Source organism: Ursus arctos, unplaced genomic scaffold (genome assembly GCF_023065955.2).
Source record: "Ursus arctos isolate Adak ecotype North America unplaced genomic scaffold, UrsArc2.0 scaffold_8, whole genome shotgun sequence".
Lineage (NCBI taxonomy): Eukaryota > Metazoa > Chordata > Mammalia > Carnivora > Ursidae > Ursus > Ursus arctos.
Window position 1 is genome coordinate 59,467,026 of NW_026623100.1, and position 24,989 is coordinate 59,492,014.

Consider the following 24,989-nt stretch of genomic DNA (forward strand, 5'->3'; position numbering starts at 1 on the left):
GTAAAAACAAATAGTGTTTCCTTTTCCTACTAATTTGGCCTTTTTAGAGTAAAGAACTTATGTCTTAACCATAGAATAGCAATATTCTATTTGCAATTGAGATAAGCATGTTCTTTTGGTACCTAAAAACCATTTTGAAAGCCTACCTTGATCCATTTTGTTAATTTTACCTGTATATTAGATTTTTTTGGCTAGCCTTTACCATTCTAAAATGTTCAAACTTGAAGACAATTTAAAATACTTTTATTTATCATTAAAAAATTTAAGGTCTGTCTTGAAAGTTGTATTAGTTTCTTTATGCTGTTAAATATGTTTAGTATGTATAGGAGTTTCCTATTAGAGATAAAATTGTGAAGGTTTCTTAAGACTGTATTCACATTTACCTAAGCATTTGCTTTAATCCATTTTGTAACCAAAGAATCCACAATATATCTAATGAATTTGTTTCATTCTTTTAACAAATATAATTGATTTATTTTTATGGTTAATAGATTGCTTTTCAAATTTGAGCATATAAACAAGCAAATTATACATTCTCCATGATGGCTTTAAAATTTGCATTTTCATTTTCTGCTTCAAAGTAGAATTCCCCCCCCCCCATTATAAACCCAAAAAAGAATTGTCTTTTAGTTTCTCCTCTTTTGACACAAATTTTCTCAGATAGGATTTCAAACCACCAGTTAGTTTGTTATTATATCAAAATAAAGTTCTTAGATTTTGTGTGGAATGTGTCTTTTGATTTTACACGCATCTTTAACTTTAACATGTAGTAAGTAAGAACTTACTGGAATGTGGGAATGTCTTGGAGAAACAGAACAAAATTTTTAGGAGGGCATTTTTTTATTTTTTAAGATTTTATTTATTTGACAGAGATAGAGACAGCCAGCAAGAGAGGGAAAACAAGCAGGGGGAGTGGGAGAGGAAGAAGCAGTCTCATAGCGGAGGAGCCTGATGTGGGGCTCCATCCCATAACGCCGGGATCATGCCCTCAGCCGAAGGCAGACGCTTAACCGCTGTGCCACCCAGGCACCCCTAGGAGGGCATTTTTGATACATGAAATTTTAAAATGCAGAAAGACAGTACCTTTTGTTAGTGCTTTGCTTTCCTAAACCAGGAACTAAAACATGTTGTCAACTTCTCTATGAAAATTATCAAAGATATGCCACTATCATTTTCATTTCTTGCTCTAGATCCAAACTGAGCTAGTGTCCAACTATGCTGGACATAGAAGAGTTAAATTCTTGATAAGGGAAAGCATTTGAGATCATGTCCATGTATACTTACCTGTTTCCCACCGCCCAAATCACTTATATTCTTACACTTAGGTATTTTAGGTAGTGCCCATCCTACCTTTTTGGTAGGTAAAATATTAAATATAAAGTATTATTTACCTGTATTATATCCTTTTGAAAATAGGTTTTGAATGTATGCATATCATTTAACTATCTCTTAAGTACTTTGGGTGGTATTTGATTCATTTTATTTTTATAGGGCCACTGGGTTTACATAAAAAATACATCACAGGGGACACCTGGGTGGCTCAGTCGGTTAAATGTCTGTGTTCAGCTCAGGTCATGATCCCAGGGTCCTGGGATGGAGTCCCATGTCAGGCTCCCTGCTCAGTGGGGAGCCTGCTTCTCCCTCTCCTCCCCACCTGTGTGCTCTCCTCTCAGAGTCTCTCTCTCAAATAAACAAAATCTTTAAAAAAAAAAAAAAAAAAAGTACATCACAGGGTTACCTAATGTTACATATAAAATGTCTTTTCCCCCCCATTCTTGTTTCTCTCATCCTAATTAACATAATTATAATATTAGAAATGCTCTTTTTTTCAGTACTCCATTTCCACATTTGGCTACATTAATGTATTCCCACAGTTCAAACCGCTCATGGAAGCAGGTATGCATGTCAGTGTTTGAACTCATTTATCTCGGGTACTTTCAGTCACCTGTAAAAATATGTTGGTAAAGATGTTGCATAAACACAACTGTAGGCATGAGAACTTCCCCAGTACATCATTTACTTCCCACTAGATGTAAATGAAGAAGCCTGGGGTGGAACTAGAATAAAATGTTTTTTTAACATGTTCCCCAGGAATTTGAAGGAAAACCTTAAAAAAATGACAAAGGTAAGTTAGAAAGTCTTGCCTTGGAAAATGGCCAGTGGCAGACCCGGAAACAGATAATTATAGCATAAAATTAAAAATGAAAGTTATGCCAGGGACCTAGGATAGCAATGTTCAGTATTGCTCATATGAGATGGAAATTGGCAGAAGTTGGAAAGGTGGTAGAGGCCAGTTAATAGAGGGCTCTACACATCTTCCTGAGTAACTTGGATCTGGTTTACATACTTCAGTATACCAGGGTGTGCAACGTGGTCAGATTCGTGTTCTATATAAATCACTGGCTAGAGGAGAAAATACATTTAAGAAGGGGCAAGGACTGGAATCAGAAGCATAGATCTTAAACTAATGTATATGATAATAGGGATGGGAGATGATTTCAATCTGAAACTTTGGAAAATGTCTGGGGACAGATTTGGGAATGATCAGCATCCAGTGATTTTTGCATTGGAATATTCAGTTAGAATAATGATTCTGTATTAAATCACTCAAGAGGGGGAAAGAGCATTAGACCAGGGATAGGATCTTGAGGAATCATTTTAAGGGGTGATGGAGCAGGGTCACAGAAACAAGAGGAAAACAAGAGCAGCATGGGAATCTAGGTTTAGCAGTAAGGGCGGTCGTCTGTTATACTTCGTCAAGAGCATTGTGTTACCCCAGTTCCACACATAGAATGAAGCCCAGGATGGTTGTGTAGACTGCACACATCCACGTAGCTAGTAACAGGGAGCTGAAATCAAGCCGAGGCCATCCGGCTCTAGAGCTCAGTAATCAACAATTCCAGGTGCTATAGGGATTCAGCAAAATATCCATTACATCTTGTGACCTTTTCAATAAAACTTTCAGAATAAATAAATAAAGCCAACTTACTGGAGTTTAAGGAAGGAAAGACATGAAAGTAAGTTTAGACTTTCTAGAAGCTTCAGTGGAGGAGAAGGACACAGTAAAATAATAATGTAAAACTTAATGGGGTGAAGTGTATTCTGAGAGGTTACAAAAAGCCAAGGAAATCTTCAAGAAAATCTAAGTGAATTTAAGAACCCAAGAGGGTCAACTGCAGAATTCTCTAGGAATTCAAAGCAACCCTATCTTATTGACTGTAGTTAATGCTACATTTTTATGAGGCATTTACAAGACGGTTGAGATAAATCAGGTTTTCTTGGGAAAAGGTGTGAAAAGTACAAACAATTCCTCAGGACAGATGGGTTTACTCCCAGTTCTACATCATTTCCAGCACTTACCACAGCCTTAGCCAGCACTGGCTCTAATGTCTTCTAAGGCATACCTGCTTCAGAATCCTCCCTCTCAATGGACACCAGTTATGGGGTATAGAAGACCAATCACAAGTCAACCTCATTAATGTGAAACTATAGATAAATTTGTTTCATTCTAACTAATCTTCAATTATCAGGAATTAGTGAAAAAAATTCTAATGAAACAAGTAGAAAATAATCCCAAACTAAAGGGATGAGAGGAAGGGCTATTTAGTAATTTACAATGATGATGAGATATAATAGTTTTAAATCTGGCAGTGCTGCTAACAGTCACCTTCTTACCCTGTTATTTAAGTGCCTACCATGGAAAAACAAAAGTAGTAGAAAGCATGTTTCCCCCAGAGGCACTTATCTGTAACAAACTAGGGCAATGAAATGTGTACCCATATTAAAATTAAAAAGCAATGTGTGGATCCATGAATACTTGCCTAACAATTCATTTAGAGCACCAGGAGACAGGTGATCTGGATTCAGAACTCTAGCGCACACGCCATTATCTCCCAGTCTGTACGATGAAGACAGTAATTCCCACCTTTATAGAGTAGCTGTGCAGATCGACAATCTGTATAAAATGCCCTCCATGGTATATGGTACATAATATGCACTCCGTGTTTAGCTACTAGCAATACAGAGGTATTTACTACTCAGGAACACCTTAAACAGAACCATAGGGAGAATCTCTCTCTTCCCTTCCTGGTTCAAGTTTGGAATAAAGTTTGCAAAGAAGTTCATAGCATTCAGCTCTCCTTATTACAACTTCAAAACAGCCTAAAATACCTTGATATCCCACATACATACAGAACCTAGATGGACAATCTTCTATGTATCCTTTTGCTTCTTGATTCTAGTTTTTGTCTAATAAGAGAATCTTTTCTAGTGTGTTTGGGGTGTGTGTGGAACAGACAAGCTTTGCAACATCATCATCAAGGACAGCAAAGGAATGAGGTGAAGATTAGGAGACTCATTCCTTTTAGATCTCTGTCAAATATTCCCTCTAGTTGGGCACTTTTTAAAAAAATCAAAAACAAGGTAAAAGAAGAAGATAGATGATGCCTCTGATATGGCATAGGGTTTTCCTAAATGAAATTAGCAAGAATATGCAGTCATTACAAGGGATATGCTGCTTGAATGGATTGTTCTAAGCCAGGAAATTCCCAATCCTCATCTTCCACAAATACTTTCCCAAAACTAGCTGAGAAAATCACTTTTTCCACTTTGCCAAAAAACAGACTAGCAAACAAACAAAAAGTCCACAATACATCTCTGACATCTTCCTCTTGTGAATTGCACAAGGTGTAAAACCCTCTGAATACTAAACAGAGACCGTAAAAAATATTGGTTCAAGGAAGCCTCTTTTAACATCTATTTAAACCATTCTAGCCCTTTAAATCCCTTCATACTTCTTTCCCTTAAGGATCAAACTGGCCTGTCTAGGGATATTCTGAAGTCAGAGCAACCAAAAGAGTATTGGTTAGTTATATGGATTCTTTTAAATATAACTGGACTATTTTATAAAAACCAAATCTATTAAGATAAATTGGATAAAACTTGCAGAAAAAAATGTTAAATGATTTCTTTCAGATTCAGGGGTCCTTATCCAATCAGATAATTAGAACCTATTTTATCAAATCATGTCATGAGATCTTTTTTTTTTTTTAAAGATTTTATTTATTCATTCAACAGAGATAGAGACAGCCAGTGAGAGAGGGAACACAAGCAGGGGGAGTGGGAGAGGAAGAAGCAGGCTCATAGCGGAAGAGCCTGATGTGGGGCTCGATCCCAGACTGCCGGGATCATGCCCTGAGCCGAAGGCAGACGCTTAACTGCTGTGCCACCCAGGCTCCCCCATGTCATGAGATCTTTATTCCTATCACAATGTTCATTTCATTTCACAGCAAACAATAAACATTTAAATTTATGATAAAACATTTTGTATATAAACTTAAAAACGTACAGGACCACTAATTGGTAAATGTCTTCATGTATGTATTAGGACCACTTCATTGATAATGTGCTGTCCCACATCAGAAATAGCTCTCTGTATATTGTACACTAGACAAGCCTCTTCTTGAGAATATAATCTCTACTATTATTGGAGTGTATAGAACACTCCTTCTGAAGTTGTTTTAGCTATAGAAAAAGTAAGAGTGATGGTGTGTGATACTGCAAAGAATGCTAAATTTGGAATTTTTAAAAAACTGTTTATTAATTTTGAATAGCTAATAAATTCAAAATGTAGAAAGAAGTTATTCAGTGAAGTCTCCTCAATTTTGTCCCTCTGCCATACAGTCCTCCCCTACCTCTCCTCCCCCTGACAGACATCTAATTTGTTAGGGGTGTGTATGTGTCCTCTTTCAGAGATATTTTAAACATATAAAGAGAATATATTTGTTTTTTCCCTCCACTTGTACACAAATGATGGTATGCAATATGTTACCCTCCTCAGTTTTTAATTCTCTTGTGACCAAGTGTATCTTGAGAGCTCACAAGCAAGAGCCTGATCTGGACACGTATGGCTGGGGTTTGAAGCCTGGTTTCACTACTTACGATGTGTCCTTGGGCCTGGTAAGTTTTCTGTGCCTCAAGTTTCTCACTGATAAGAATTCAGGTTCCTGCAGAGATTCAATGAACGGCCGTATTCAGAAACTACTTAGAACGATGCCTGGCATAGAGTAAATGCCATATTAGCTGCTGCTACGACTGCTATTGTTACTATCATTATCATCTTTAGGTTACATTCCCAGACACAGAATTACTAGGTCAAAAAGAAAATACGCATCAAATATTGACAGCTGTTGCCAAAACGGTCTTCATCAAGGTTCCACAAATTTACATTCCCAACAGTGATGTGTGAATTGAATGTCTACTTCCCCACATGCATGCCAAGAAAGTATTTAAATTTTCTGAGTCTGATGAGTGAAACTGTTACTACCGTGTAGTTTTAAGTTATATTTCTTTTTAGTGAGGAGGGTAACATATTGTATGCTCTGGGTTTCTTTTGGCGTAAATTATCTGTTCAGTTCCTTTGCCCATTTTGTTTGAAATCCAGAACTTGAATTCGTCTTAATGTATTTGTAGCTCTGTGTACTGTGTCATACTTAGAAAGGCTTTCCCTATCTAAGATAATAATTTAAAATATTTATCCCATAGTTTATAATATGGTTTGATTCTTTTCCATTTAAATCTTTCATTCATTTGGAAATCATCATGGTGTAAGTTTTGAGCTATAAATATAAATGTATTTTAAGCTTGCTACCCAGTTGTCCCAAATTATTTTACTGAATATTTATTTTCTGAAATGATATGGGATGCCTACTTTATCATATACTCAATTACCATATTGCTTCTTCTATTTCTGGACATGCTATTCGTTATCTATCAATTCATACCCTTGTAATATTCTTTCACTTTATGTTTCAGTATCTGATGGAGCTAATTAGTACTCACCCGTTAGTCTTCTTCAGATATCGCCTAAGCTATTCATGTTTGTTATTTCCTCCCATGAACTTCAAAATCAATTTGCTAATGGAAAAAAATTTTTTTCCTCTTAGAGTTTTTTTACAGATTACAGTAAGAAATTCAAAGGTTCTCTTGAAGAAAACTGACACTTTCATGATGTTTTCTTCTAATCCAAAAATTTAGTGCCTTTCTAATCATTTCAATCTGCTTTTATGTCTCTTTGAAGCATTTTTTTTTGTTTTTTTAAAGATTTTATTTATTTATTTGACAGAGTTTTTTACATTGTGTAAAATAGGGAACACAAGCAGGGAGAGTAGGAGAGGAAGAAGCAGGCTTATAGTGGAGGAGCCTGATGTGGGGCCCGATCCCATAATGCCGGGATCACACCCTGAGCCGAAGGCAGACGCTTAACCGCTGTGCCACCCAGGCGCCCCTCTTTGAAGCATTTTAAAGTTGAATTTGTTTCTTTTTAAATTATTATTAAAGATTTTACTTATTCATTTAGAGAGACATTGCGTACACAAACAGGTAGGGGCAGAGGGAGAAGGAAAACGAGAATCTCAAGATCTCAAGCAGACTGCGCACTGAATGCAGAGCCTGACATAGGGCTCAATCCCAGGACCCTGAGATCCTGACCTGAGCCATAATCAACAGTCAGATGCTTAACTAACTGAGCCACCCAAATGCCCCTGCTTGTTTCTTATTAAGTTCATTCCTTGATATCTCAACTTCTTTCTGTCACTCATAGATGAGGTCTTTTGTTATATCTTCATATTGCTATCTGTATTTATGAAAACTTTTTTTGTCTTTGATATCCAACTACTTTATTGATTTTTCTCTTTGTTGTAGTAAGTTTTCAGTTGATTCTCTTGGCTCTCTTTTTTTTTTTTTTTTTTTTTAGATTTTATTTATGTACTTTCCAGAAAGAGCCTGTGCACAAGCAGGGAGAGCGGCAGACAGAGGGAGAAGTAGACTCCCTGCTGAGCAAGGAGCCTGTTGTGGTACTCAATTCCAGGACCCTGGGTTCATGACCTGAGCCAAAGGCAGATGCTTAACAGCTGAGCCACCCAGGCATCCTTGTTCTCTTGGGTTTCTGAAAACAGAGTCATATCATAATAATTATTTTACCTACTATTGATATCCCTGGGGTGCCTGGGTGGCTCAGTGGGTTAAGCAGCTGCTTTCAGCTCAGGTCACGATCCCAGGGTCCTGGGATCGAGCCCCATGTCCAGCTCCCTGCTCAGTGAGGAGCCTGCTTCTCCCTAGCCCTCTGCCCTTCCACCTGCTTGTGTTTCGCTGTCAATAAATAAAACCTTTAAAAAGTAAAAAAACAAGTTTACAAAAGAATAATTTAAAAATATTGACACCCCATCTTCTTTTTATCTATTTGTATTAATACCTCTCAAAGCAATGTTAGATAATAGTGAGGATAGGCCTTCTTCTTATCTCAGATAAGACCTGAATATAAATGCTTGCAGTGTTTCCTCACTAGGAATCATGCTGGTTTTGGGGTTGAGGTAGATAAATTTTAATCACATTCAGAAATTTGCATCTATTTTTATTTTTAATACTATTTACATCAAAATGTGTTGAATTTTTCAAATGTTTATTTAGCATTTATTAAGATGATCATATATTTTCACTCTTTTGGTTTATTGACATAATCACATATTCATAGATAAATGAATATTGAACCATTCTTAAAACTCTACCTTCATATGAGATTATTCTAGCTTTCTTACTTGGGGCAATTCTTACTGAGTTTGGTGCCAGCACTATGTTGCTTAATAGAAAAGATTTTAGAAATTTTTTTCTTCCTTCTACAATAATGTAAGTTACACTGAAACTATACTTTGAAAGTCTGATAATATTTTCTAGTAGAACCATCTGATAACTTTGAACAATCACTCTTCAACAATGCCACTTTTTTATTAAGTCAGTTTTTGCAGATTGTTTTCCTAGAAAATTATCAATTTTTAACTAGGTTTTTTTTTGGTCTAGATTTGAGTGAAGTAGCCACTTGCTTTACTTCTTTCTTGTCTATTAATGTACTCGTGTATTTAAGACTTTAACTTTCCCTCTGTGTACTGCCCCTGCTGAATCCTGTAGGCAGTTTGTACAATGTTTTCATGATCAGGTGTTACACCTTCTTCAATTTCAATTTCCTCTCTGAGTCAGGAATTGTTTGAATGATATAAAGAGGTGGGCTTTGTTTACTTTTGTTTTAATTTCTGGACTTCAGGGATGTTATTTTTTTGGTTTTGCCATCAAATTCTAATTTTATAGTATTATGATACAGTTTTATCTGTATTATTTCCAAAATTTTGAAATTTACTGGTATTTTCCTTGTGACCTAACATACAGTCAATTTTTGTGAATGTTTCGTTGAAGATAGAGCAGGAAATGTATCTGTGTTTTCCAACTGCAACCTCAGTATGTTAATGCATCAATTTTTGACATCATGATTTAGAATACAGACTCTGAAGCCAAACTAACAGGATCCAAATCCCAGATTCACTATTGGGATGTTATGCCAATTACTTAATTTCTCCATGCCTCAGTTTCCTCATCTGTGAAAAGGCTGCAATGGGAACATCGACCTCTTAGGACTGCTGTGAGGATTAAATGGGCTAATACGTACAAAGCATTTATTTCATTGTCTGGAATGAAATAAACACCATATGTGTATTAGCTGTTATAATTATTTAGATTCACTTTGTTAATTATCTGGTTCGTCTAGAGCAGCACTGTCCAAATGAAGTCTAACGCAAATCATGTATGCTATTTTTTATTTTTATTTTTTTAAGATCTTATTTTTAAGTAATCTCTACACCCAATGTGGGGTTCAAACTTACAACCCCAAGATCAAGAGTCAAGTGCTCTACTGACTGAACCAGCCAAGTGCCCCCTGTGTGCAAAATGTAGCCATGTTAAAAACGTGAAAAAGGTATAATTATTTTTAATAATATATTTTATTTAACCCATTATATCAAAAATCTTACCTCTGCAACATGTAATCAATATTCAAAATTTCTTAAGTAACATATTTTACCTTCTTTTTGGTGTACTGTCTTTGAACATTTTAATTTGGACTAGCCACGTTTCAAGTGCTTGACGGCCACGCTGGGTAGTGCCTGGCATTTTGGATGGCACAGGTCAGAACTTATTTTTTGTGTACTTGGTACTTGGTATAGCATGGACTGAGAAGGTGAAACAAATCTTATACCATGAATGTATTTCTGTGTTTTTCTTGTTAAATGTCCTATACTTTTCGTTCTGTAAGTGTTGATGCTCTGTAATTTGGTGAAAAAATATTTGTAATTATTGTATTTTCATTGTGGGCTATATTCTTTAGTCTTACAATAGGCCTGCCTTTGTCTCATTTTGTGCCTTTTGCCTTGAATTTAATTTTGTGTGATACTCTATTTATGAGTAATATTTTATCTTTGTTTTTCATTTACCTGATACACCTTTGCCTGTTTTTTTAACTTTTCAAGCATCTGTATCACTGATGACAAGGGTCTCATACATAGCTTAGAACTAGGTTTTCTGTACCAGTCTGAGAATTTTTTTACTAGTTGAGTTTAGCCTGTTTACATTTATATGACAGGTATATTTGAAATCAGTTCTGTCTTATTATTTCAGGATTTGTTTTCCATTTTTATGACTTTTAAAAGTTATAAGGTCTCTTTGCTTTGGTTTTTGTATTCTGGTATTTAGAAAGATTAAGAATTTTGTTCCAATATTTACCTTTATAACTATGCAGAACTGCCTCCACCTTCTATTTCTCTAGAATTACTAAGAAAAGTCATTGGAAACCTGGAAATAACTCCAAAGATGGCTTCACGGCTTTTGGGTCTCATTCTAACGTAGTGTCTAACAAGCATAACTAAGGGTCATCGGGCTTTCTCGAGCAGTGATTCTCAAAGCAGTATCCAACCAGCAGCATCCGTACCTACATTACCTCAGCGCTTGTTAGAAATGCAAGTTCTCAGGCCCTACTCCAGACCAGCAAAATCAGAAACTCTGTGGATGGGGCCCAACCGAGTGTTTGAGCAACACCTGAGGATAATTCTGATGCATGGGCTGTGTTTCTCAGACAAGAGCAATTTTGCCCCATAGAGAACATTTAGAAATGTCTGGAGACATTTTTGGTTGTCACAGCTTGAGGGAGAAGAGGATGTGCTCCTGGCATCTAGTGGTGTACCCTGCAATGTGCAGGAGAGCCCCCAACCCTTCCCCCCGAAAATCATCTGCAAACAAATGTCAAACAGAGTTTGAGAAACTCTCTTCTAGGGGAATATAACTTTGCTATACTATTTATTATGGATTAGGACCCAGACGCTAACTTGAAGAAAACTTGGTAAGATGCAAACGATTTTTATCTGGTAGAGATTCAACTTATTTCTGTGCAGTAGAGAAGATAATCTAAATCTTAGGGTTGAATTGCCTAGCAGGATATTGCGTTAGCTCTCTCTTATTGTGTGACACAATACCCTAAAACTTAGTAGCTTAAAACAACACTAAGCATTTATTATTATCGTGGTTTCTGTGAATCAGGAATTCATTAAGTGGCTTTGATATGTGGAGAAACAATTTTCACATGCTCTGTAACAATGTGGCTTGTTTGTTTTCGGGTGAGAGGTCTTCTGACAGCTGTTTAAGTATCCTCCCCCCCCCCCCACGTCCCCCAGGGTTTTTGTTTTGTCTTAACTGTTTTTAATTTTGAGCTTTTATCCAAATTTGTGGGAAGTTCATTTAGGGAAGGAGCCAGGATAATGTCCTGGGCAGGTGAAATTTGTCATGATCCTGGGTTTTGTACGTAAGTTCAATTAGCAAAGGCTAATAGGCAGAGATTGGCAATTGTGGATTTTTTTTTTCCCCACCACAAGATTGTAGCATTCTGCTATGGTAGAGACAGATGGTTTTCTTGCAAATACTCTCTGGGTGCTCTGCCTCTGCTTCTCAGAACTAAACGGGGTCCAGAAAACTCCTGCCACTGGCTGGTCCATGCATTCCTTCTGATGTGAACAAAGGACTTCAGAATGGGCCTCTTTGTGTTGAGAGGGGTACTTGTAGCTCTCTTTGTAATCTCTCTATTGCAGGGACTTCTCTCCAGGTCCTCCTGCAAGCCTGATCAATCTCTGATGCTGTGGGCTCATCTCTCCTGTTGGGCCCAGGATTTCAAAACCCTCCTAGTTGCTCTGCAAATGGAACTTGTTTCTTGTTTTTATTCCCCTTATGGTTTTTTTAAAATGATTTTCAGTAAGATTAGAAGTAATAATTTTTTCCCCTACTTTCAAAAAAAAGATCTTATTTATTTATTTGACAGAAAGAGCAAGAGAGAGCACAAGCAGGGGGAGCAACAGAGGGAGAGGGAGAAGCAGGCTCCCCAACGAGCAGGGAGCCGGATGTGGAGCTCTATTCCAGGACCCTGGGATCATGACCTGAGCCGAAGGCAGACGCTTAACTGACTGAGCCACCCAGGCGCCACTTCCCTACTTTATTTTTTAACTACAAAACTTCAGAAAAGCTTAAGAAATAGTACAATGAATATCCAGACCCTTTACAGAGATTTAGCTATGGTTAACATCCTGCCACGTTCGCTTTCTCGCTCTACACAAAAACTTTTTCTCCACGGAACCATTTTAAAGTAAATACAGATACTGATACTTCATCCCTAACTAGGTTAGCCCACATCTCCTAGAAATGAAGACGTTCTCCTACATACCAAGAAGTCATTATCACACTGAAGTGAACAAACTTTCATTCCATAAGTTATTTAGCATATACAGTATTTCCCATCAGCGGGGAATAGATTCCGAGACTCCCCAGCGGATGTCTGAAACCGCGGATAGTGCAAACCTAGAGAGGGAACGTTTTTCCTCTACATACGTCCCTGTGGTAAAGTATAATGTATAAATTAGGCACAGTAAGAGATTAACAACAATTATAATAAAACACAACATAACAAAATACTGTAATGAAAGTTACGTGAATGTGATCTCTCTCAAAATATCTTAACGCGCTGTACTCACCCTTCGCCATCTTGCGATGTGATGACAAACTTCCCGCGTGTTGAGACGAGGTGAGTGACGCCCGCGTTGTGACGCCAAATGTTGCGGCGTCTGACGTCTGACGTAGCATTAGACCACTAATGACCTTTGACCTTCTGACAATGGGTCAGAAGGAGAAGCACCTGCTTCCAATGCTGTTGACTGCAGGTAATTGGAACTGTGGAAATAGGAGCTGTAGAGAAGGGGAACTGCTGTCATCCGTATTTAAATTTCCCTAATTGCTGCCCCCAAAGTCTCTGCTTTACTTATTTTTGGATCCAAAATCCCATCAAGGTTTACAACACGGTATGTGGCTGTTGTGTTTCATTTGGTTGATGCGTTTCATTTGATCCAGAACTGCTCCGTCCCTCTTTTTTTTTTTTAATGACATTTTATTTTCACAGTATTCAGGCCTTAGAGAATGCCCCCAAGCAATGCTTTCCTTATGCTATTTTGTATAAACTGCAAGTCATTTTGTTTCTGAATAGATATGAATTCCAACATGCTTGTTACCTTTTTAAAAAGAAAATACTTTTCTTTGAGGTCTGAGTACACTCTAGACTTCAGCAAGCAAGTTTTGGATGTAGCTTGGAGGAAGCGATTTCCTGATGAGCCTTAAATCGCAAGGGGTTTCCTATCATGACCACTTTCAGTAGGTGTAAAATATATTCTGGTTGTCAAATGAGTGGTATACTTTTTATTTTAAAAGTTAATTGTTTTCCTCTTGTCTGCCTCTATTAAACTAAATTCCTTCAAGAGCCAGTCTTAAGCCTAGCTATGCGTTGACCTCAATTTCTCTAAACTCATTTACATTTTACCCTTTTGGTTTCTTAATCTTGCCTACCTATTTTCAAACAGAGAGAGAATAGCCAATGTTAGGAAACAGACCAGAATTAACCCTACACACACACATAGTGCTAGGAATAAGAAAAACGTCTTGAAATATTTTTCATTTCTACTTCTTCATTTAAATAATTCTTTTTTGATACAGAATTTATTTAAATGTTGGGTTTAGAGCCTTCAAAGTACACTGCCATGTAAACCCATAGTCTGGGATCTTGTAGACAATTTTAGAAAAGAACCCTGTTTAACTGCAAAGTCATATTGACTTACTTATAAGGTCTTTACAAAGTACATTTACATAGACTCTTTGACCTGATCTGTACAAGAGCTCTGTGACGTAGTTTAGGAAGGGGTGAAATCTCTCATTTTCAAATGAGGAAATTGAGGCTCACACAGCTGTACATGACTTGCCCTGGGTTTCGTGACTACAAGTGGCAGAGATGATATTTAAATCCGATTGTGGATTGCATGCCAGATGCATGCTGCAATATCTCACTTGACTGAATTTACCTCCTCAGTCAAAAATCAATGTGTTTATTTCAGGAACGCTAAGGTTCTTACCATCAACCACAGTTTGGTGCTCCCTTCTGTAGGAGTCCTGCCTTCACCGTTAAACAGCAAGCCCTTCAGACCTTTGGAGAGACTCTTACCATGGACATTTGGGGATGTTATTGCTGCAGGAGGCTGCCACTAACAAAGTGTTCAGTACCAATTAGGGCCACCCTCTGGTTAGGCAGATCTAAAAAATGCATCAATCCCATCTGTGCATCCTTCAAGAAGACTCAGTTGTAGCATCTAACATATTCTCTCCTGGTCCTGATAATAGTCACTGTTAAGAGTCTGGTTTTGCTTTTGCCTTTCACCTAAAAGGTGTTAATCATCATTAAACCTACAAAAGGAAGGTCTGGAGGGACCAAATGTCATAGCTCTTTTTGCTTCACCATGGGTTTGCCTAATTTACTTATCTTACCGATAATGGGAAACTGACAGATTGGAAACATCAGAGTTGTGATGTTGTGAGTAAATTGGTTGTGAGTAAATAATATAATCAATATTACAAAGCAGCTTCATTGTGGATACAGAATCCTCTACAGCAGTCATAATAGTAGAGTGTGTGTGTGTGTGTGTGTGTGTGTGTGTATACACATACATGCAAATATGTTTTATTCTCTTTGTTTTTTGTATTTGTTTTTTAGTTGAGGTATATTTAGTATGTTTGTCACAGAAAGGCTGACAATATAAAACTCTTCTTATATATGAAAACTCAAAAATAACCCAAACTAAGTGACGAGTGAAATAATTGCTTTGAGAGGAAAAAGAACAATCCAAGTTTCCTTCCTGAATTTTCTTAAAATTAAAAAAAACACACACAACAAGAATGTTTCATGTACTTAAATTGCCATTTTCTGTTTTTAATTTTGTTAACATGTATTCCATTGCATTTGTGAATAGGAATAGATAGTATATATACATAGAGCCAACACTTGGGGATGGCTGCTTGCTTTTTGAGGTGCTTTGCAAATGGCGAGTGAGTTCTCTTATTACATAGCTTCTTCAAAGCTCCCTCAACTAATAACTTCATTTACTTTGCAATATTTCTGCAAATCGATTTCTGTTTGGCATGATTAAGTCAGTCCTAGCAGATCTGGAACTGTACTTTAAAGAGCCATCTCTCCCAAGGGTAGAGACCTAATGTTACTTGTCTTTGTGCATCTAGCAAAGGACCTGCCCAGAGCATATGGTCAAGTGTTTGCTGAGTAGAACGATCCTCAATTTTATCTAATGGAAAAAGAGAAGAAAGGCATTTCTTTACTGAAGTAACTGCCTCAAATAGAAATAAATCCAGTCTTATATGGGGGTACACATTTGAACTCTCAATGAAGACCAGTGCATTTCTGTGGTTACAGTTTCTCATTGGCCATGTGGCAGTAGATCAATCCCCTCGTCCACTGATTCAATCCAATCTCTCTATTTGAACACCTTGAACTAAGTTCGCTCTCCTCTAATCATATAAAAAACAGACCCAAAGGGAGACATTGAAAATACTGATACTTTAAAAGCTGAAATGAAATGTTAATCAAAGGTGGTTTCTGATTATTTGATTTCTATGACTATTCTTTTAATTGTGGATGGCAATTTCTTAGGAAGAGGACAAAAGTTCTCTTTTATAACCAACACTTTTAATTTATAACAAAGTTCTTAAAACTGTTTTCAGTTTTTAAAGAATTGCTCATTGTTTTTCATTTCACTAAGTGGTTTTCTTGTGGGTTTTTCTCCTAAACTTTATCCCCCAAAACTTTAATTGGTTTTGTAATCACTATGCACATTTCTTACTGGCAGTCTTAACAGGAGTCTTAAGAAAGATGGCTAAACCTGGTCAGATAAGACAAGTATACTTAATTTTCCCCCCATGGCAATTATAAATATCAGAAGAGTTTTCACGGCTGTGTCATAGCTTCCTTATGATGCAGAATTGATAAGACTTATGTGAATATAAATGTATGACTTGTTACACATCATAATAGCAACTGTAGGGTATGAACAATGTAAACATCTTGTGTTAGAAGAACTGCCTCACTCCAGGATCTGGAGAGATTTCCTGGTCCCGTCCAAAAAGCACACATACCAAAAAGATCTCTAAATCGACTCCTCCCCCACCAAAAGTTTACAAAAATACTGAAATAATATTCTCACAAAAAAGTAGAGTTTAGAGAATGAGTATCAAGTACATGCAGAAAAGTTTTCACTTCAGTCATATATAAATGGCTCTAGGGAAAGATACAGGAGAAATCTACCAACTACATCACCCAGACTTGGTGACACCTGACTAGGGCCTGGGGAGGAGGAAATAAATAGTTCACAGGGTAAATCCTCTGTCCCACAGTCCAATCAGGGAGACCCCATGGTATCACCAGGCAGTAAAAGTCCAAGATATCTTTTCAGATAACTTCCTGAGTTGGAGTGTTCTTCAGAATTTCTCATCTTGCTCCTTCCAAATGCCAACATTATTGCCTCCAGCGTCCTCAGCCTGAAGTCAGCCATCCTGCAATACAAATCAGAATCTGTTGTATGGCTGGGTCGCATTTAACCGAGCAAGAATATCCTTAGAAAGCAGTCTATCAGTTATATTCAAGGGAACATCTCAAACGATCAGTACTTTGTACTCTCAAGATTTAGAGGGAATGAAGAGATCATGTGGTCTACACAGCTCACGAAATCTTAAATCTTACAAAGTCCGGTAAGGTTGTTTACAACAATGTTCCCTGAAAGGTGCTCCACAAGACACAGGACTATGAAACGCTTCTTATTGAGGCTGCCCTCTTAGAAATCCACATGTAAATTTGTATAAGGGCACTGAGAAAATCTGTAAGGGAGAAAGATATAAAACTACATAGGTATACAGAGAGATATGTAGCGAGAGATATACATAAACACATCAAACTTTTTTTACTCCAGCATTTCCTAGCCCTTCTATGATATTTGTTAGATTTAATTTAACAGAAGCTAAGGGAAAACAAAAAAGCATGATAAAGAAAATATACATATTCTTACTGCCAAGAGAGTAATCATGACCTGCCATCTTGTCCCTGACATCCAGGAGCTCAATGATCACTGGTGAAATGATACGCATAGTCCCCAAAAATGTTCACACCCTTGTATTTTAAAATGAGTGTAAATCCTGGAACTTCACCAAAGGAAATACACAGATTACAAACATAAGTGTCTTTTCTGTCAGTTTCTCATTTTTACTCATAGGAGTCATAGACATCGTCTGATTCTAAATAATAAATCCGTAGATCATTTCTCCGAATGCTATTCATTGCCTTGCCTAGCAGAAAAGAAGTCTTAAATATGAAAACCCCTTTGTCTACATACTCAACTCTGATGTAATTTTGTCACATTTTTTCCTTTTTACTTTTTTCCCTCAACAAGGGTAAATATCTTTTCATTTGTTACTGATTTGGATGAGAAGGACACTGTAAAGCACATGCATATTATATACGAATACACTGTCTTCTTTAAAGCACACATGAAATTAAATACTAGTAGTCAGCGAACCACCTGTATGATTTATGACATGAGAAAATTGAAAGGGCAGGTATAATACTTGAGTATAAATATTTAATTTTCAAAGAATAAAATTATATTTTAAAAATCCATATCTTTATCTCTATTTCCTTATAAAGATTGATGACCAGGAACTCCTACTCATGCAAGTGACTGTCCTACATCTAACAGGCTGTGAGTTTCTCCTAAGCCAGAAGCAAGGTTTAAGTACCTTGAACAGTGCTAGGCAAACAGAAGTGAACTCATGGCTACTTTCACTGTTTATTAAGCAAAAGCAGGTACTCCTCTGAATTCAGAGGTGGTCCATGAGGTGAGCACCATCTTGAAAGCTCTAGGTAGGCATCCTATATGACTCTACCCACAGAAGCTCTTGTTTTTCCTGAGATTTCAATTATAGCCACATTGCTCATGGAAACAGCCTCCACAGGCTAGATGGTAATGGGGTGACTAGCACAATTTCAAAGAATCTTACACCATGATTTCTCACTTTTGGGGGGGTCATAGACCCCCTTAAGTATCTGCTCAATGCTGTGGACACTTTCTCCAGAAATGAGCATATGTCCATATATAATTTCACATAAAATATAATACAGTTTCATGAACTCCTTGAGGCCCTTCTTTAGACAGGAAGTTAAGATCCCTTCTCCTAGGTTATCTTCTTCTGTCATAATATCAGGAACCTTTTCTTATTCACCTTTATATTCCCAGCTTTAACGATGCTAGGCCAGTAGAAGAAACGACGAAAGGATAGGACTGAAATATTTGCTAAGATGATCAACGAAGAAATGTTAAAAATAAAGTTGGCATTGCCAATCTATAGGGACAGAGTAAATTAGTGAGTTGCCTAGGGCTGGGATGAGGTAGGGGAGATGAGCTCTGGCTGCTAATGGGTACATTTGGGAATGATGTAAATGTTCTTTTTTTTTTTTTAAGATTTTATTTATTTACTTATTTTAGAGAGAGAGCACGATTGGGTGGGGGGAGGAATAGAGGGAGAGGGACAAACAGACTCCACACTGAGCATGGAGCCTGATGTGGGGCTCCATCCCACAACCCTGAGATCATGACCTGAGCTGAAATCAAGAGTCGGATGCTCAACCGACTGAGCGATCCTGGCACCCCAAGGGGATAATGTAAATGTTCTATAATTAGATTGTAGTGCTGGTTGTGTATCTCTGTGACTACTAAAAACTACTAAATTATATATATACTTTAAATGAGTATGTTTTAATAGTACATAAATTAGGCCTCAATACAGCTGTTTTCAAAAGTTGGTATTACAAAAAAGGAAAAAGAAATGGCTTAGCAGGAACTTACAATAAACTGCATGAGACTGAAGATAATTTGTGGCCTCCTTATTAATTGTCTTCAATGAGGAAGGAACTAGAGGAATTTTGGTTAAAGGTCACTGGAGTTTTTCTCATCATGGGAAACCAAGGAGATTGTGTGTTTGGGTCTCCTAAAGAGTGGAATGTGGGGGACCACCCATAAGAATAAAGAGCACTGGCTGGATCCAATAGGATCTCTGCCTAACCCAATAATTCCATTTATAAGAACAACTCCACAGAGAGGCGATGGCTGTCCTCCATGGCACAGCTTGAAAGGTTAGGAATATGACACCAATTTCCCCAAATCTTTTTTCTTAATACACTATGGACTGTTGACTAATAAATGTATCTAAGTCTATCTTGAATCGATTTATATTTTCAGCTTATTCTAACAAATTCCATATGCTTGGAGGATGCGAATGTAATTTTTATGTGGAGCCAGAGCCTGGCTTATAGAACTTTGAGGCTCCCACATCTCTGATTCTCACCACCCTCTTCTCCACGATATTGTCAAATCCTCTTTTTTTTTTTTTTTTTTTTTTAAAGTGAGGGCAAGAGTTTCTAACTCTTCTTCTCTGTCTGCAAGTCTTTTGTTTCCACTGCCCATCACTCTCCCTCCCCCACCCCGAGTTTGGGCCCTTATTCTAGCTTGGAAAACTAAACTGATTGGAAAAGGGTACTGGCCCATTGGGTACACAGTCATGGATCCCTGGGACATCATTTCAGTACACAGAAATGGCAAGCCTCACTAAGCTTTAGAACCTGTCTGGTTCCATTTTATACATGATGAAACGGGGGAAAGAGAATAAATGATTTGCCTGGGATCACATAACTAGCCAACAGCAAGATGAAAAGTGGTATGTCTTAATGCCCAACCATTTCACTCTCAAAACTACTAGGCTGTCTCCTGGACTCACTATAATGCTCGTCTCGACCCCTTTCAGCCTCCTTCTTATGATTTTACATGTGGTTTGACCCAGAACTGACCTCACCGTCCTGTCTGGTCTCACCCACGTCTGCTTCATCCTGGTCAGGCTCGAACTCAGTGCCCCGGTCAACTACATCCACACCAGCCTGCACCCTGGGCTTCTCGTTTTCCCACTTGGCAAAACCTTTGTCCTTTGCTGCTTTGTCATGGAACTTGGATTTCATTTTGGGGAAGGTGTGGGACCCTGAGTCCCCCCAGCCAGCCTCTGACCATACAGGTTCTGTCTGGGTGGCCTGGCTGGTGGTAGCCCGCTGCAGCCTCACGGAGATCTTGCGAGAAGAGCCTGTAACCAGCGTGATGGCTCTGCTGTCCAGGTCTCGGTGTCCAGCAGCGACGCCAGGGAACTCGAACACCTCATCCTGTGCTGAAAGGGGGAAGACTGTTGTGATTATTTGATGTCTGATTGCTTTATAGCAAACCATCAAAGTTGGTGCAAACAACAGAAGTCCGATGGGCAAGGTCCTAGAGAGACAGACCAGAGGCAGACCCAAAAAGGCTGCCAGTGAGTTGCATAGAAGTGAGACCTGAAAGCAGAGAGAATCAAGTGGGGTCAAGGGTGTAGCCATAGCTCCTCACACTGAAGTAGGCCTTGGTTGATAATGATTCTGACCAGGTTCAGATCCAGACCTGAACAGAATTCCAAGTGTGGGAAGGAGAGCAGAAAGAAATCAAAGTAGAAAAGAAAGCAGAGACTATTACCTGGGGGCAATGAGGGACTTCCAGGCAGCGACCCATGACTACTGCCCAAGGAAGGCGCCCGGGCAAATCTCCTGCAGGCCAGAACCAGAAGGTCTTTGCACTGTTTGTGACAATTGGCTCCACAGTCTGAAAAATCCCAAAGTGTCACAGACGATTAGTGGGAACCATGTGCATCTGGTGGTGACTGGGCTTCTGGGTGGCACTTAAGCTGTCAACTGTGCCCTCCCATCCCCTTTCCCGTGTTGACTCAGAGTCCAGCTCAGGCCCGTAGGGTGTGGCCAGGGGCTGGAAAAGGGCCAGTGGGACTTGCTAACCTTCCTGGGGTTCCTCTCGCTTTTGCTCAACTTCTCTACACAATTCATTGAGATGCAGCGGAGCAAATGAGCAAGGGATAGACATAGTGGGGAGTTGCCTTTGCCCCAAACTAAAAGCAAATTCCATGGGACTGGGGTTCTCTCCCAGGCCAAGCAGATTCTCCAAGAGGCTCCTTGAGCCAGAATGAGGGAAAGAAACCCCAGTTTCTAGTGTCTCCTGGGACCAACAGCTGCCTCTGATCATTTACAGCAAGATGTCCCTTCATTCACTATTCGCTTGCATTTTTTTATTCTTCATTCCTCCAAATCTCTTCCAGAACAAGTGATTTTCTCTCATGCTTTCTTTCTTTGCATAGAAACAGAAAATAAGGTGGGCTTATGCCCAATATCATGCTCCCGATTTGCCTACGGCTTTGAAATGGCAGTAAACTCTGTGAAAGCTCCCACTAGAACACTTTAGTTAAGAAAGTAGACTATTAATTGCTAGTTGGGGTACAAGACTTTGGCTGCTTTGGAAAAGAGCAACACAATTATTTCCCATAGAGGTCCTACCGTCCTTTTAGAATTACTGAACAGATAGGATCATTTTAAAGAGCACCTTTCCCTCTCACTATCAAATAGGACCTTTCTAATTCTTTCCGATACTCGCTTTTCCCCCAAATGGTCTTATTTCAAATGTTCTTGTAATCACATCATGGAAAGACCAAATTATAATGAAATGTTCAGGCTATTTTAATTTTTTCATTCCACTGCCTTTAAGAGGAAATACTGTATATACACAGATGATCTAAGGACTTAATTGATTTTCATCATAAAAGTGTGTTTATATGTGTGAGTGCATGTGTGTGTGTGTGTGTGTGTGTCTTTTTAGAGGATAAGGGTCAGAAACCAGAATAAAACTATGGCTGGAAGGTAAGATATTGCAGTATCTTTGCTACTTGAAAGTAAAAATCCAAGTTATACTCAGACAACTAATACCAGGAACTAAAGGGAAGGTTTTTGAGATGAAAAGGAAGCTCCCATCTAGCCTCAGGGGACTCTGTTCATACAGCACAAGGGCCAAATCCTGAAAAATAGCTAGAGGAAAAAAAGGCACCATAAGGGCATAGTATTAATCTGAAGGCATTCTGCAATGAAGATGTTCCTTTTTGTAGTTACATTTTTCAAGAGCATTGTCAGATTCTTAAAACCATCAGTACAAATAGTCTGCATAAACTATCCAGCAATTTCTTAAACACCAATAATATATAATGATCATATATGCATAAGAAGCAACACAGTCTAAGTGCCTATTAATGTGCCTATGTATTGCATTTATCAAGCATATATTAATTGTTTATAAATTTCAATTAAGTGGGGACGTATATGAACAAATTCATTGAAAGGGACACAGATAAGTTTTAAGGCTTCTCCTCTTTTTTCATCATCAGCTGTGATTTAGTGGAGAAAGGAAAAGCTACCTATGAGAGCGTAAAGAAAGGCATATGTATTACGGGAATGAGTGTGTGCTTAATCCCACGCAGGACAAAGTTTTTTTATGTGGTATTTTAGGTAGGCCTGTCCCACTCCAGAATTCCCACCCTAACTGAGTGCTGATGATTCACATGATGTTCTAGAGATGAGGCCACATGTATGTGGGTTCATAAGGACGGTTTGCTTGCTCTTGCAACAAACTTCAAAATTCCAATTGGGGCTCTCCAAAAACTCCAGGGTTTTTTTTCCTAGACACATTACCTCTTCAGTCACCAATGGCCCAAAGAGCCAAGTTCTCCATGATGCCAAGTGTTTTTGTGGTTTCATCAGACAAATTTAATTCCTGCCCCAAATGTCACATTTTAAATTTTACAAAATAACATTTATTTACCTTTGCATTTGTATCCTTGCTTGATTATGCCCCAGAGCTGTAACAAAAGACAAAAGAATGTCAGAGAACCTGAATTAAAATCTGGGGGAAAAAACACACACACACACAAGGCCAGAGAGAAGGAAGTCCTGGGAAGCATGATGGTTGGTGGAGCACAAACAGGATGTAGCTGGTTCTGACACCCTTCCTGTCAGATAGAAGCTCACTCCAGCTGGGGTGATAACTGCTTTGCTTCCCTTTACTTTCTGAAAGCCAGATGGGAGCGGGATGGGAAACTGACGTTGGTACATTTATTGGACTTTGGTAGAATGTGCTCTCAGCACAATTTACGGGGGAGACCGTCACTGTTTTTGGAAGCCCCCAGCTCCCTCTGCCTTCTTTTTAATCACTCCAGCTGCTCTTGGCGCCCCCTACAGGAAATTAAGCAACCTACATGATGCATATCCCGCTAAAGGGTTTGCATGGCGCTAGGTTCTTTTCAGAGTAGCGTTTGTACCTTGAAAAATACAGAAAAGGAAAAGATCTATTTGCTCATGTATTCATTCTCTGATTGCTCAGTGTTTGGCCTGTGCCAGGGCTCAGGGAGATGCAGAAAATGCTCCAATTCTGCCACCACAAAGGAAGTAGGATATAGGACGTGACAAGTGTCTCAGGAGAGATCTGAGGGCCTACAGTTGAAGGAGGGGGAGTTTGCCCAGGTGGTTCAGAGGATCATCCTGCCGGTAGTGTGTTCGGCCTCCTGACACAGCATTTTCTTCCCCATGCCTCCCACAGCATTGCACGTGTGTCCCAGGGACAAAGAAACATACAATATTGATGAATTCATTGGGCTTAGTTCAGGCTGGAAAAACTCCCATTTTTAACCTTTTAGTTGTTAGATTAGGTGACTGATATCTATTTAGTAAAATGATTTTGAAAGAAACAGGGCCGGTGGCCTACTGGGGCTGATGGAGGTGTCATTTACATGTATGATAGGGGAACAATGCCCTGAGTGTGGTCATTGTGACCCTCCCTATAAGAAGAATAAATAGTTGCCAGTGTGAAGTGACTCGAAGCATCAAGAAGATTGATCCTTACCCTCTTTCTGACAAGGAAATTCCACCAGTGGAAAATGATTCGAGTCTTAAAAGTTATTGGGTCCTTCGGAGTACATTACTAAGAGGCAAATGTGTCCTGGGAAGGAAGAGTTATTAAGACAACTAACTGGAGGCCTCAGTTACCTCGGATGACTGGAAGAGGCACGGAGCAGTCTATACAGAAAAGGGAAAAGCGGCATCGGGGTAATCACAGCATGTCAGAGAGACAGGGATCTTCAAGATAATCTAGTTTGCTTTTCTCCCATAAAAGGTGAGTTGGATGATCCAGAAAATTAAATAATCTGCAAGGTCCCACATTTGGGAAACTGCAGTGATAAGAAATTGTTTCCTCACAGAGCCTTTGGTGATAGTAATAACCATAATAATGATAGCTAACATATTGAAATTTTGTTGTGTGAGAGGCACAGTTTTAAGCTTTTTATGTGTATTCACTCATTGGATGCTATGTATATATTGACTGGGCTCTCAAGAGGTGAAGTCACTTGGCAAGGTCTTGTTGCGAGTGCGTAGGGAAAGAAGAATGTGTCACATGAGGGAAAGACAGGAAACCACTGCTCCTGGGTGTTTTGTGTGTGAGCAAAAGCCACTGATCTAGGACAGGAAAGGATACGATTTAAGAAGAAGCATTCTAATAACCAGATATGGCACATTATTAGCATAGCTGCAGGAACTGCTAAAGAAGATAGAGTGAAGCCTGAGTCCTAGCAGGAGGGACACTCAGAGCACTGCTTGCTAACGGTCCTTAATAACTCGGAGACAACACAAGATAGAAAGGGGCTCTGGGTCAGGGTGCCAGCCATGCACAGGAGACAGGGACCTCATGTAGATGGGTGTATAGGAATATTCCCCACAGTCCGTTGATTCGAGACCTCAGGTTGTT

General features: G+C 38.7%; 1 protein-coding gene across 3 annotated transcripts in view; it reads right to left on the reverse strand.

The window, feature by feature from the left end:
* Positions 1–15,128: 15,128 nt before the first annotated feature.
* Positions 15,129–24,989, reverse strand: part of RASGRP3 (RAS guanyl releasing protein 3) — an 86,887-nt gene continuing 77,026 nt past the window's right edge. For 2 of the 3 annotated variants that reach the window (XM_048222592.2, XM_026478758.4), the window contains exons 11-14: positions 23,013–23,049; positions 20,835–20,960; positions 20,135–20,499; positions 15,129–16,794 (exon numbers count right to left, since the gene is read on the reverse strand). In XM_048222592.2, coding sequence (XP_048078549.2) covers positions 16,786–16,794; positions 20,135–20,499; positions 20,835–20,960; positions 23,013–23,049 — 537 coding nt within the window. In that variant the 3' untranslated portion in view covers positions 15,129–16,785. The remainder of the gene's footprint in view (positions 16,795–20,134; positions 20,500–20,834; positions 20,961–23,012; positions 23,050–24,989) is intronic. The other variant, XM_057309043.1, reaches the window with a different exon arrangement.